A 15,640-nucleotide genomic window follows, 5' to 3' on the forward strand; every position below is an offset into this window, starting at 1 on the left:
CATCAACCAGCTAGGATTAATAGTTCTGAATTGTTGGCATGTGGTTGGTTAGATCACAAATGAGGGGGCACATGCAAGAATTTCTCATTAATGAATTTGAAACTGAAACAGTAGCAGGCCCCACGGGTGTGACTTGTCTTTTTTTATTGGTCGAATCATATATTACGTGGCACACCTGGTTCATACAAGAATTTCTCACACAGTTAATAAATAATTATAAAATATAGGATTAATTTAATTTTGTCCCCTCAAATTTCGGTTTATTTTAATTTAGTCGTTCAAATTTTAAATTTATGGTTTGGGACGATGACCAAAAAAAATTAGAGATTTGTAAATGTCAAATAAGAAATGTCAATAAAAATTTGTTATTATTTACAAATTTAGAATTGTCAATACCAAATAAAGTTGTGTTACCAAACTTGATCTGAGATTTGTAATTTCCAACTTCTTTTTCTGTCATTCTCCCTTACAATTTTAGTCTCTAAAAATTAGCTCATATTAAGGGCCGTTTGGGTATCCCCAAACCATGGTTTCAGAAGCACTTTTCCGCAAAACGAGATAATCTCCTCCACATATTTACTTCGTAATCCGTAAAAGCACTTCTGAAACCATGGTTTGGTTTCTATCCAAACACACCCTAAACATACATTAGTCTCTAAAAGTATAACAGTGCATTAATGGCACCACAAATGGTGACTTGGATTTGTTATATGACACCTAATTGGATTTATATGAATCACAGAATGCAGCGCAACGAACAGCTATTGAAATGAACAGTGATGAAGAAAAAAACATTAGACCAAATGCCATCTTTTAAGCACTTCTTTTACCTTTTTTTCTGTTATTCATACAAGATTTATTACATACAATTTAATGAATTCACATCACCACTTTAAAGCTGATTATAAACTTTACTAGATTTTAATACTCTTTATATCTCTAGATATCAATGTTTTAAGAACCATCAATTTAAAATTTGAAGGCCAAAATCAAAATAAACTCAAATCTTAAGAATTAAAATTATATTAATCCTAAAATATATTCCTCCGGTCCTTAATATAAGACCCATTTAACTAATTTGATTAGATTAAGGAGTTAGGTAAGTTAGTTAATTGTAAGAAATGTGACACATTTTTTTAAAATACTATAATCATCTTTCTTAATACCTTCTTCCTCTTCTACTTGATTATAGTTAGGGAGTATCTATAGGGGTAATTTAGAAAAAATTGATAAATATGAGAAATGAGTCTTATATTTAGGATTAAAACCAACTCAATAATTAGGTCTTATTTAAGGATCGGAGGAGTGTAAAGGCTTGAACTTCCAAGTTTGAATGATTCGATTCGATTCCGAATCTTTAGTTGTTCAGCGGATCCATCACCATTGTCCCACGAAACCAAATGAAATCGTCAGGCAAAAACAACAATACATATAAATATAGAGGGTTAAGGTCCAGCACTGAATTTTTTTCTCATCTGACTCCGTAGTTTGTGGTTAATTGAGCATCTTAAACTATTTTTATTAAGTATTGAGAATAATAAGAAGGAGAAAAAAGAAAAAAAGAAAAGCGTTGAATTAGAACATAAAAACATGACAGAATTGGTCCTAGTTACTTCCAAGATGGAGTGGAAGAAGGGGAGAAATTCTCGAAATAGGAAAAGGATCGAATGACTTAAAAGAATCGAGCCGAGGAACCATATGAGATAAAAATCTCATATACAGTTCTGTAAAGTGGTAGTAAGCATGATTTTTCTATCAACTTCTTCATTGTCACCCCCACAAAACCAAACTACACCTTAAAATATTTTTTTCAGGTGCGTCTATTATCTCAAAAAAATACTGAAAAATACTTTAAACTGTTTTATGCACATTCATTTAATATATTTTGTTGATGAGTTAATGGTGATGTTAAAATTGCTTCTAAAAAATACTTTGAGGGTGTAATTGCTCTTAAAAAGAATTAATACTTTAAGTACTAAATAATATTTTAGGATGCTATGTGCACATAAAGAATACTTCTGGATGCTAAATGAGTAAAAAATAACTCATGGTGTTGAATATACTAAAAAAAAAATATTTCAGGATATTAGACGCACCTTAACTTATACATAAATAGCAATGATATTATTTTTGGTATACACATTACATATTTATTGTATTCTTTATTAAGGGTTCAAACCCATAACTTCGTCTTCAAATAAAAAAAAAATCTTAAAGAAAGTGTTAAGTTCTCACTTGGCCTACAAACCTGTCTAGATAATATTTACATTATATCTAGTCATTTTCTTGGAAAAAATTGACATAAAAAGAAGTTGTAAATTGCAATATTTTAATTTAGACATCTAAGAGTTCAAAATCTCAAAAAAGAAAGTGATGCCTGATATGATATTTTGCAACTGTAGTCAAATAACTAAAATGCCTTTATATTAAATTGAAAAAAAAAGATATCAAATTTGTTATTGTCAATAAATTTCTTCTCATCAGTTGTTCAAAACTTATCATTGCCAGTTCACAACCTATTAATAAATAATTTGTCATTACTAGTATATTTTTTATCATTTGCTGTTCAACACTTGTTATTGTCAGTACAACTTGCTAATAAACTTTTGTTACGAAAGTATTTTTGTCATATAACTATATTTGCAAAATATCTGATTAGACATCACTTCCTTTTCTAAGATTTTGAATTCTTAGGTTCCTGACTTATAATATTATAATTTTTAACCCTTTTTTTCATGTCATTTTCCCCTTTTTCTTTTCATTGTGGTATCTCTTGAAGAAGGGAATTCCTAATTGGCATCTTTAGGGTCAACAACTTGTTTGGAACCAATTTTTCTAATATACCCATAATCCAATTAGGGCACACCTCATAAACCCGCCATCATTTTGTAGCCTCACACACATAGCCAAGTCTTGCCAAAATTATACTATCCACTTTCCATTGCTTCCTCACTTGATAACCCCATAGCCATCCAAACATTTAAATGTACTGAGAACTTAAACTTCGAGAAAAAAATATTTGAAAAATCACCAAGGTTTTGTTTAAGAAACATTTTGAGGTAGGATCCAACAATTTAATATTTTAATGTTAAATTAATAGTATATATTTGATTTACAAAAAATTTGTCATTCTATTAAGTTTTTTAGGGTCAACTTTCGCTACTTGATTCTAAAAATAAAAATATAAATTGCCGGTAATTTCATATAATTACTTGATTATTTCTTTTGTGAAATTCACTTTGTGACAGTTACTCAAGTTTTCTTTACAAAAAAAAAAAAAAAGTTGAGCAGGATTTTGGTTGTTCACTAGTATTTATCATGGAAGCACATTCGCAATAATGAATATGGAGTGATTTTTCATTCAAAACATTTTAAGGGGATCAGACAGCTCAAATTACACAAACTTGACCTTAGCCAAAAGGCCGAGAAAGGTAGACAGCTCAAATTTGGGAGATCTTTGACTAATAATTTAAACGAAAGTGTTGACAATTAATGCCGTTGTGGTTTTATACATGCCAATCAGATATTCAATTGTAAATTTATGCCATAACGTTCAAATTCTCTAAATTTTCGTTGCCAAAAAAAAATTCTAAATTTTAGATTTGCATAGCCTAATATGCTACAATTTCTCTCATAATAGTATCCTTAAATATAATAAACAAATTTGTCTTGTTCAAATTTTAAATCAATCTTTTCATTTTTATCCCCATTTACCACTGATCATTTCTTTACAATAAATTGTTACTAATTGTGTTTCATGTACTCTATTTACAAACGAGTATGATTGTAAAAAAAAAATATATATATAATATATCGTACATATTTATTATTTTTAACTAAATTAACATTTTAAGTCGCGAGATTTTTGTAGTTATTTCTGAACGCAATGAGGACTAAATTAGATTCCAGACCATGCCAATTAAGAAACAAAGTAAGTTGCTATTTAATTTAACCACAAATTTTCACTATAATAATGAATCATTCTTGTCTACCTAAAAATATGCTAAATACAATCTTCCAAAAAATTTAAAATTAAAATTATTATTCATTCTGTGTAATCCCATGAAACACACATCTTTACATATATATAAAAAATATAAAATTGACTGAAAAAAAATCATACTACATAACAGCCGTTAAATAGTTGACAGTCCAGTTACTTCCAAAAATCCAAAAACTTTGATACAGTTTCTTCCTTGTTAGCATGCAAGTATCTGTACCATTTTTAACCCAACCCGCCCTATCGTTTGTATTATGCTATACTTAAGACAACTTACATATTCAGTAGTCTTGTAATCTAGTAGTATGAAATTTTTTTTGCAGCTAAGAGGCCACGGATTCGATTTGTTTCCTTGAACAGAATTAGCACCCTTCCTCAGTAACTTAGGCACGCTTAAAGAATCAAAGCATATGTTCATAAAGATATGGAAAGAATTAGGCAAACAATTTGATTGCATTTAGCGACAAATAGCAGGAACAGAACAGAGATGACGGGAAATCATTGATGTCTCCAATGCAACAAATAATAAACATACCTCTATACATTAAGCCATTAAAGCCCTTGCCCTTATTTTCATCATCATCAGCATCAGTAAAAATCCATTACTTACTCTGAGCCTTGAGTTCCTGCACCCTCTCCTCAGTCTTTTTCAGAGCTATCCCATAGATTCTGATTAACTGGGGGAAGAAATGGACAATATCAGAACTCAAATAAGATCTTGTTCTAAAGAATAATTGGACAAGAGTAGGTGGTGGATAGCAATCGAGGAACAAAAAAAGCACAATAGAAGAGGACAGCACATAATAGTGAATCATCATGAGGAGAAAATCATTAAAGCAAGTTGTACTAGCTTGACTGTATATGGCCATTAGCAAGAACTCGCCAAAATTGTACATTCAAGACGGTGAGATTCAATGGTACACTCAAAAGTCTTTATGTCTAGAAGAGCATATACATGAGTTAAATGAGGTAACTTGGCTAGTTACAATAAATTTATTTGCTTTCCCAATGATTTAGCAATTTACAGACAACCAAATGAAGACAACTGAAATTTATATATAAATGACTCAGAGGTTAGGTTACCTCATCAACTTCTCCTGGGCTGATAATAAATGGCGGAGACATCATTATGTTATCCCCAGCCACACGCACTAACATCCCATTCTTCTCACACTGTGCTCCAAAATAGGCACCTATCCCTGTGATAATTATTTAATCAAAACTGTCACAGCAATAGAAAATAAACCGAAGTCCACAAAATGATAGTACCTAACCTATTTCACATATTAGGATAATAATTTTCTGTCACCTCAACTAATAGGAAGCTGCATTATTCTTGTTATGCGTCACTGTCACAAAGGTTTGGTTTTAAATGACCTTAGAAGATATTTTTGCTACTTTTAAATTTTAATTGATTTTATAGTCTATCCAAACATAACAAAGTCATCTGTTCATATAATGAGAACCATGTTTCAGGAATTCCAAGTAACAAGGCTCTTGCTTCAGGAATTAAACTAAATAATGGTTAAGTACATTATTATATGGTTAACCACTGGCCTGGCATAATTGCCCGACCGGTTAACATCCCTAAACAGTTGAAATTTTTTGCCAATGAATTCCTAAAGGGTAATTCCTCTTGGTATGTTAAGGGAAAATATGGGAACAAAAGGGAAAATTGAACTTACCCCATTCTGGAGGGAAAGGATCATTGGGCGACTTGTTGTCAGTGAACTCGGTCCCCAGGATCAAACCAGTTCCACGAATCTGCAGAGCCAAAGAAGTTATTCTCACACCTCAGTCATGCGTTTTGTACAGGGACAAAACTTGAGTAGAGCTTTAGCGTTTACTATCAAGTTCTCCATTAAAATCATGACATGTTTTCTTATACAGCCACCAGAACTACATATGATGTTTTTATCCGAAATTTTGATAGCACCAACTTAAAGTACTTTCAGTAAGTAAATTTTGCCCTTTATATTAGAGAATAGACCAAAAGCTGCTTAGCAAACAAGAGGTACCTCCCCAATGATTGGACTATCAGAGAAGGCTTTTACACCATCTTGGAACCTCGGTGCAATGCTCTTCACATTCTCAACAATATTTCTTTCCCTGCAAAACATCAAGAATCAAGAAAATAATAATAACAATCAGCAGCCTGAACAGTAATTAACATGATATAATATGCTTAAAGTTGTAGTCATTTATTCAAATATAATACTGCAAATCACTAATTTCACTGCATGTGTTTGAAATTGACTGTGAATATGGTAATGACCCAAGCTACATAGGAACACACTTGTAGATCTTTAGTGCTTCAATTGCAACAGCACACGATACCGGGTGTCCAGAGTAAGTAAAGCCGTGAGAAAAAGAACCTAAAATAAGAGAAATCAGGTCAGCAACAATTATCTTCACATGAAGATGCGGTCATAAATGTATCACCGTACCAAGTTTACTGCTTTGCGAGTGTATGACATCTGACACGTCTGGGCTCACAAGAACTGCACCAATTGGCATGTATGCAGAAGAAAGTGCCTGGAAGTCAAATACAAAAATGAAAAACATTAAGCTTCCTAGATCATGAGAAAGATAAATGTGTCTGGATGCTATTTCAAGTTTACCTTAGCTAATGACACCAGGTCTGGTTTAATGTTGTACTTATCAGATCCAAACATTGTCCCAAGCCTTCCAAAGGCACAGATGACCTTCAAAAGAGAATTATGAAAGAAGCAAGTTCAGCAGTCAAATTTCCTCATTAAATCCAGTTTAAGAAGTATGGATAAATATAGTATAGTACCTCATCCGCTATGAAAAGAATGTCATACTTCTTTACGACAGCTTGAATCTGCACAAGTAATTACAGGCTTTGAGAGAGATGTTTCTTGCCTATAATATGATTTTGTGGCATTTAAAGGAAGGAGTTCTCAAGGGAGAGTGTGAAAACAATTATAATTATATTAATCCGATGAATGAATAATTGTTATGCAAGCCAGAATTTTGGGAAGTGCAAGACTATACAGCAATTGGATCTATTGACTTTGATATATAACTTCTACAGAGCTAACAAAGCTGTGAATTGCAAATAGGTATTCTATTTTAACCCTTGACCAAGTATAAAAGTTGAACAAACTATTCAAGCAACTGAATAAAAACTAATAGCCATATTCAAGATGTTGTCAAGTGATGAAATAGTCTAAACAGAAAAATCATGTACAGTTTTCTACAGTCACTGCCCGTTTGAGATTATAAGACCTACATTAATCGTATCTATTGACTTAAATATATATGACACACAGCTTAAAAAGATGTGAGCTTGATATTCTATTTTAACCCTTGAACCCATATCAAAGGTCAAGCACGCTGTTCAAGTAGATGAACTATTACAGGTAACAAAGTTTATGCTCACAAGGTTGTGAAAATGAAGGTCTAACCAAATTTTCATGAACATTTTCTGTAGTGGTCTGCTTCCAGCAGCAGGTATAAAAAAGTCCTTATGCATAATTCATCTATTGTGATATCCCATGGAACATCATACGGAAATGCCACAAGCCATAATAGCACTATAGATAGAAAACATGTAGATTATTTGTCACTTATCTTGAAAATAAGGAAATTATAATTCTTTAAAGCATGATGATGCTGATGACACACCTTGTCAAAGTAAGTTGCAGGCGGAGGTATTACACCTCCTGCACCCATAACAGGTTCAGCAATAAATGCAGCAATCTGTATAAGAAAAGCCATATAAAGTTGCTGTGGTACAATCAATATTAAAATATAAAAAAAAAAATTGTAGATATTTTAAAGCATTACTGTCTCTGGTCCCTCTTTCAAAATTAGTTCCTCTAAATTTTTAGCTAATCTGGTTGAGAACTCTTCCTCTGTCTCACCTGGGATAGGCATCAGCATGCATGATAACATTTAGCCACATTATCCATGTGAATAAAACAGGTTTAAGAACATGACCTACTAAAAGAGACTACCTGGAAGGTGATACCGCCAGTAATGCGGGCAGTCAGTGTGCAGCACAAACGGAGCAGGCAAGTCAAACTTTTGATGCAGAGCTGGAAGACTGAAGTATGATTTTCAGTTAACTGATTAAAATTCTGTTCTTATCTCATTTTCATAAATAAATAAAATATTCAGAACAAAAGCACTGATGCAATCAGGGGGGCAAATATCCTGAGTTCATTCTACCCGGAGAGACTGGCTGATATCAGCGTTGAACCATGATACCTATCAGAAACGTCAAGAAATATAAGCTGTTATGCATACTATCAAGATACACAAAAGCATCATTAGTTGAAATATCAAACATACGATTTTGCCCGAGCTATAAATTTCTTCTTATTTGGTCTTCCAAGCGCATTGTTATAATACCATACCAATTTCACCTGCAAGGAAAAGTGATGTAAACCTGAGCAAATGTTACCGCAATTACTGCCCATCTTAACTATGTTGATTCCACTTAAAATATCTAATTATAATTTTCTGCACAGTTAATTTGACTTCATTCAGAACTTAGATGACTAAATTTGCACTGAGAGAACATATTTAGCTTTGGCTTCTGATATCCAGTTATCTAATTACTCATAGGTTTTGGGTCTGCAAAGTTTTATGATATTGGGCTTCAGATATAATATGGCATATATGATTATTAAAGTAAAATTTAGTTAATGAACAAAATAAAAGAAGTAAGGTGAGAATATTTTCATGCACAATATGGTGAGTGACGAGTTTGTCATGAGGTCATATGTTTTGTCCATGCTTCATGATCAGTTTTAATTTCTGAAAATGCTAATCTGCCAAGTTGAGAATTTTCCTATTGTTGATATCACAAACTGTCCAGATATTAACTTCTAGTACATAGGAAAAACTATAGCATAATTCAAGCTGTCCGCCATAAAATTACATGAAGAAAATGTTATGTTACACATTAAAACGGCTTTCTACACAAACCTAACGAACCTGAGTATCATTGGCTTCTGATCCGCTGTTAACAAAAAAAGCTTTTGCCATTTTTCTGGCTGTGAAAAGTTCTAGAAGGTCCCTGGCTAGATCCTGTAAGGTTAAATTTATGTTTACATAAGAAAATAGAAAATGAATCATTCAATATCAAGAGAGAATTTTAGAGATGGGTAATTAATAAATAAATGAAACCTAAAGTTAACAGACGTATCAACTGGATAAGGATAAGCTTAAAATAACATAACAACCTTTGCATGACGCCACATCATATGAATTAAGGAGGTAGAACTAGAAGTTTCAAAGTATTAATACATATATATTTTCTTTTGCAAGAAGAGGAAAGAACAAATGAAAGAAAGAAATAATGTAAAAGTTCAGGTGCAATTAACAAGTGCAAAATTATGTCTGGGTCAACTAAGGCCGAGTGTAAGACTACCAATGATGGTTTTGTAGTTCGATTCCAAAATGAGTGGTAAAAAGGCAACTTTTTCAATTGTGTAGTTGCCGCGTCAACAAGGCGTGGTTCATTCCCTCCTGCAATATAAGATTGATATCATAGTGAACCATTCTTATATATAAAAAAGATACACATTTGTATGTTGTCGTGTAAGTAGATCAACAATCAATTGACTATTGTAAAAGTAGTTTTTTCACTTCAACATTAACTCAAAAGGCAGCCTGTTTTTAAATTCTAGGTGACTTCACCAGAATGTTTTTTTTCCTTATCATGGCTTGTAGGTCATGCTCGTTTGATGTTATTATGCTTGGAAATAATAATTTCAAATTTAACTGCTTTTTTCAACCTTAGTTGCCAGATACTGGATTAAGAAAAAAGGCGAAGATCTGTACAACACATTTATATTTGGTGGGTAGAGGACAGGAGATGATCAAAAGTTTCCAGAAACAATATATATCAAAAGCATATAACAAATACATGTTTGTGTCATCTAAAAGGTAAAAGGGAACAACGAGAAATCAATGATTAAGCAAAGAAGAAAATAGATAGAAAAGAACTCATAAATACCTAAAGCAGTGCACCATAAACCAGCGAGTGAGTCAAGATATTTTCTCCCATTCATGTCATATACATAGCTCCCCTGATTCCATTAATTGGGTAAATTCCAAAATTGAGAAACAAGTCATTGTTTGAAATTTAAATGAAGCATATATACATTGTAACCATAAACTAAGCCTGTTATGTAATAAATTTTTAGGCAGGAACAGAGGAAGTTCACCTCTGATCTTTCTATAACCAGAGGATTCAAATCAGTAGTCTGCCATCCAGCAGTGAACGGAGCAAGCATATCATGACCCTTGAACCTAAGACAACCAAAGTAATTTTAGCAGAAGCATGCATGGCAGTCATGTCCACAAGAGCAATATCTGATAAAAATTTTCAAGATATTTAAGAATTAGAGAAGCTAAAAAATTTGTCCCTGACCAAGGAACTGTTACCTTTTGAATAGGGGGGAAAAAGTTGTATTAGAAAGAGGAGAAAGTAAAAAGAGTAATAGTTGAGGATAATCAAGCAACAAATCACAAACCAAATACACAGAACAGCTGCCCAATCTCTTAGCATATGAAAAATAAAACTTCTTTTCAAAAACCCATGAGCCAGCATCAAAGTTCGGCCATACATGGACAATTCTTTCGTCTCATCAGAGTTTAATAGAAGCAATAATCCTTGACATCTTTCTTTAGAAAACAATAGAAACCAAACAACTCTGCTCAAATGATCCTTTCCGAGATTTTGAACTTCACTGGTAAAGAGAAAATGGAAGAGTAACAATATTCAGAACCAAATTGGTTTATTGCAAGGGCAAGTGCAACAAACATGCCCTTAGTTCAACGACATTATGCCAACTTATAAACATGCAAAAGAAAGCAATGACCAATAGAGAAAAGCACACACGAGAGAGAGCTAACTGCATACCCTTCACGGTTTTCATCCTTTGGCAAAGATGCTTCAGTACTATAGGATCTAGACCATGAGGAAACCTGGCAATTTTCCTGAAAACTTTTGGAAACAGCAGCATATCTTGAAGCAATCTGTAAATCAAATATGAAAATAAGCATCAATGGACAAGTAATTGAACAGCAAATACAGTATCACTGGGACCATGTGTGACACACCAAGTTAGATAAATAACTCAGACAAGAAAATAGTATTTAAGATAACTATATTTTGGAAAACAAAACAAAACCATACATTTGATGCTCTAAACCCAGGATAGGATGTTCTGCATCAGCAATTAAATTCATATATACTCTTATCATCATAATTTCAAGCATTCAGCACGCAGACAATTTCGAACAAAGTAATTATAATTTGATGATTTCAGGCGGCAAAGAAGTAGGAAATAGTTTCTCCGTATATTTTCCACATAATTTTTTGTGTAGGGCAAACCAAGTCTCTATTAATATATGGCCACCTGCTATCTAGAACTTGAACCCTTAAAATGGGGAAATTAATTATTGGCTTGCCAGTTGCTCTATCATTTCTGATATATGTCAATTCTCTTGTACACGGATATGGTGTTGGTTATGAATGATGAATACGGTAAATGGATAATTCACAAGAAATACAAACATAGCAATAGAAAAGGCTGCTATGTATGGAATTTTTTAATAATATTCCAATGCTTCAAACGAAGAATGCACTGAATCTTAAAATAAATGGCCTGTACCCTATGAAATTGCACCCAAGCATCAGCAGAACAACGATTTAACAGCAAAGTCTGGATGAAGTTAATATTTCACACATATAATTAATTCACAAATAAAAAAAATAGTCCAAACTTGTATCCATAGCAGAAGCCAGAAACACCAATATAGTATTGCTTCACAAGGAATAAATGGACATGGTTATAAAAAATTATCAGAAATCTGGAAAAACATGAGCCTGACTCATTTTTCCCTTTCCCCTTTTGCCAAAGAAATTATATACTGAAGGTAAAATTAAGCCTAATTTTGTCATACAACCAGACAAGTTTATATTTTTAAAAATCTTTCGCGCAGGTAAAAAAGAATGTTTAAAACAATCCATGAAACAGTAAAATAATATCCTATCAGTTCTAAATGATATTAATATCCAAACTATAAGTATAGCTATAAAAATACTGGCTACTTTACGGAATTCATGAATTCTCAGAAATTTAATTCTGTTCAACAGCTTTCAACCTTCGGCTGCCCATGATACAAAAAGGCGACAAAAGTAATCAGCCTCAGCTAATTGCTTTAAATAACTTGCACGTGGTAATTTTAAGATTCAACGTCAAAAGTTGCTCTAGCGTATAAGTCAGTCAATAAAAAGCCCTCAAGCCGCACAAAAGTAGATATCTCACTTTTAGGTCCCTATTTTTTAATCCACCATTTCTTAGAAAAACAGAAACTCAGGCTATAAGTGCACGTTAATTTGAAAAATGTAATTGTAATATCACGAAACATATAAAAGAAACAGAAACACAGATGGAAATCCCAGTTATTAGGAAAAGGAAAGCCGATCGAAGAATAGGAAGCCACAAAACAGGAGCAGAATCAACGACGAGAACATGAAACATGCTTCCATATTTTCCCTTCAGTCATTGCTCATCCAGAAAGTACCACAAAAAGAGGGGAAAAGACCGAATGCATTCGTACGAAAATCCACAAAGAACCCGGAAGTAGCCCTGTAAATCAAAATGAGAATCCAGGAGCAAGTTACCTGGCTTCTCAGAGAGGATCGAAAGAGCCGATTCATGATGGTTTATCTCCAGACTCGAGAGCTTGCAACGATGCGGAGATAATCAGGAACTGAAACTGGAAGAGTGACTCAGAAATGAGAAAGCATCGGCCTTTAGTACTGAAAACGACAAGCCAGGAGCGGGTCCGACAAATCAACCTGTCCCGGTTCAGCACGATTGCATACTAATCTTTAATCATCATCGCGAAATAAATTACGATTTTCCAAATTGATGGAGATATTATGTGGCTTGACGTCATAAGGTAAATGGGGACACGACTTCCGGCCAAAGAGACAAAAGGATGTTTGGAAACCAAATGAAGATTTTAAAAATATTTTCACGGTTCACAAAGTAACGTGAAAAAATTTAAGATTAAAGTACACTCAACGTCCTAAAATATTTTTTCATATATATCCAGTACTTTAAAATATTTTGTAATGCATTCAGTACTTTAAAATATTTTTTTATATGCATCTAGCACTGTAAAATATTTTTTGGTGTATCTAGCAGTTCAAAGGATTTTTTCAGGTGCGTCTAGCACCCAAAAATATTTTTTGGTGCATCCAGCACATAAGTAAAAAAAATATTTCAAGGTGTTAGGCATCCCTAAAAAATACTTCAGGGTATTCAGGATGCTGGATACACCTTAAACCAAAAATTTATGTCGTTTTACAATAAGCGTCTTTTAGAAGCATCTTTTAGGATTGGCGGCACCAAAATGAGGAGACGAAAATCACGCGATTCATAGGTAATGATAAAATATACTCCTCCGGTCCTTATTATAAGACCCTATTTGACTTTTTATTTGGTCCTAATTATAAGACCCTAATCCATTTTGTCTATTATATTTATGCATTTTTTTCCAAGATAACCCTTCTAATAATGATAGTTTTAGCCAATATACTTAATTAGCAAGGATATTTTAGGAATGATAACACTTATTTATTATAAATAACCAACTTAACTTACTTCCTTAATCTCCTCAAATAAGTCAATTGGGTCTTATAATTAGGACCGGAGGAGTACAATGGTTTGAACTTTGAACTTCCAAGTTTGAATGATTCGATTCGATTTCCATCTCGGGATCTCTAGTTGTTCCAGCCAATGTTTTAAGAACCGGACAGGACCGAACGGTCGAACCGGTTGAACCGTGACCCGGACTTGTTAACGGCTCGGTTTGGACCAAAAAACCGTTCATATAGTTGAGCCGGATTGGACCGGAGTTGAGCCGTTATTAAGCCGGAAACCGGAGTTGGACCGGGAACCAGAACGGTTTTCAGAAAACCGGACGGTTTTTTAGCCTGACTGAAAAAATACTAAAAATTTAAAAAAAATAGAAGAAAAATAAAAAAATTGATCCCCTTAAGTATCCTAATATATTTTTAGACTATTTATAACCATAGAGTATTATTTCATTGAAAATTTCATATATTGTGGTGTTAAAATCATAAGTCGCTAGTCTTTTTGTTTTGATATTTGGTCTATCGTTTAAAAAAATATTTTGATTTGAATGAATTGATAATTTGTAATATCATTAAATATTTTAAACATACATAAATTTAAATATATAAGGTTTTAGTCCATTTTCAATGATTTCATTATAATTTTAGATTATTTAAATGCATTTCTAAATTATTTAATAATTTGATATTTTTCATATATACTAATTATATGTATATAATATTGTTTTAAATTAATTATTGCATCACCGGTCTGACCAAACGGTCCGACCGATCCGACCGATTGAACCATAACCCGTTGATCTTTCCGGCTCGACTTCCGGTCCGGCTTTTAAAACATTGGTTCCAGCGGTTTCATCACCATGGTCCCACAAAACCAAATGAAATCGTCAGCAAAAACGGACATACGTATAGATACATAGACGGTTAATATTCTCTTTTAAGTTTATCTAAACATTTAATATAGTATTACTTATTTTATCTCTAATTTAATATATTTAGGGGGTGTTTCGGTGAAACCAAACTATGATTTAAAGAATAGTTTTTGGAGAATAGATTCTTGAGTGAATAGATTTTACAAAAAATAGATTTTATAAAAAAGCGATTTTGATAAAATAAGAGTATTTGGATAGTTGTTATCAGAAATACTTGTTATATAGACGAATTACCAAAAAAGCCATAGGTTAATATGATAATTATATAAAAAAAGATTTTATAATATATTTTAATTTGAAAGAACAAAATTGTTAACAATACATTTTTTACCAACATCATTAATAACATATAAGATAATGTAATTAATAAATAATTAATATGTGTATATATATTTATAAAATATAAGATTAAATATGTTTATAAAAAATAATTGAGGGGTGTTAAAGTCATATTATCGTTGAGACCTACTTTGACAGACACAATCATATTTTCCAATTTGAGCCAAAAGTAGAATGGATTTACTTCTTCTGAAACTATAGTTTGGAGCCCAAAACCGCGATTTGTTAATTTCTCCTCCTGTTTGGCAAACAGGCCCTTAATATATTTTCTTTCTTCATTTATCTCACTATTACTCTTTTATATTTATCCATTTATATATACGGATATATTTGGGAAAAAAATTACATTTTTTATATATTAAATACTTTTAATTAATTTTAACTGTTTTTTTAAATCATACAATTTAATTAAAAAAAATCTTATAATAAGTGACGGAACAGTATTCTTTACACTGAGTGGAAGGCTCTTGAACTAGGAAAAAGATTCAGTGGCTTTGAAAGAATTGAACAAAGAGCCATACGAACTGAAAATCTTACGCCCAAAGTGGAACTTTTCTGTCAAATTTTTTATTGTCATCCCCACAAAACCAAACGCACTTTACAATTATACGCATCTATCATCTCCAAAAAATATTAAGAAATATTTTAGATTGTTTGATGCATATTTATTTAACATTTTTTTCTGAAGAATTAATAGTGATGTTAAAATTGCTTCTA

The 15,640-nt window shown here is 32.4% G+C and overlaps 1 protein-coding gene across 1 annotated transcript; it reads right to left on the bottom strand.

The window, feature by feature from the left end:
* Window positions 1–4,396: 4,396 nt before the first annotated feature.
* On the bottom strand, window positions 4,397–12,858 carry LOC114734077 (gamma aminobutyrate transaminase 1, mitochondrial-like). Its single transcript, XM_028921572.1, has 19 exons — window positions 12,672–12,858; window positions 10,902–11,017; window positions 10,204–10,288; window positions 9,993–10,065; window positions 9,405–9,502; window positions 8,969–9,061; window positions 8,321–8,394; window positions 8,198–8,236; window positions 7,984–8,072; window positions 7,814–7,890; window positions 7,652–7,726; window positions 6,798–6,845; window positions 6,622–6,705; window positions 6,448–6,535; window positions 6,297–6,375; window positions 6,019–6,109; window positions 5,686–5,764; window positions 5,084–5,199; window positions 4,397–4,677 (listed from the first exon to the last, which is right to left on the bottom strand). The coding sequence occupies exons 1-19, from the start codon at window positions 12,705–12,707 to the stop codon at window positions 4,603–4,605; spliced, it is 1,515 nt and encodes a 504-aa protein (XP_028777405.1). The 5' UTR covers window positions 12,708–12,858; the 3' UTR covers window positions 4,397–4,602.
* Between the last annotated feature and the right edge of the window lie 2,782 nt (window positions 12,859–15,640).

The sequence above is a fragment of the Neltuma alba genome, unplaced genomic scaffold, assembly GCF_004799145.2.
Source record: "Neltuma alba isolate B1F8T4 unplaced genomic scaffold, ASM479914v2 tig00013070_pilon, whole genome shotgun sequence".
NCBI lineage: Eukaryota > Viridiplantae > Streptophyta > Magnoliopsida > Fabales > Fabaceae > Neltuma > Neltuma alba.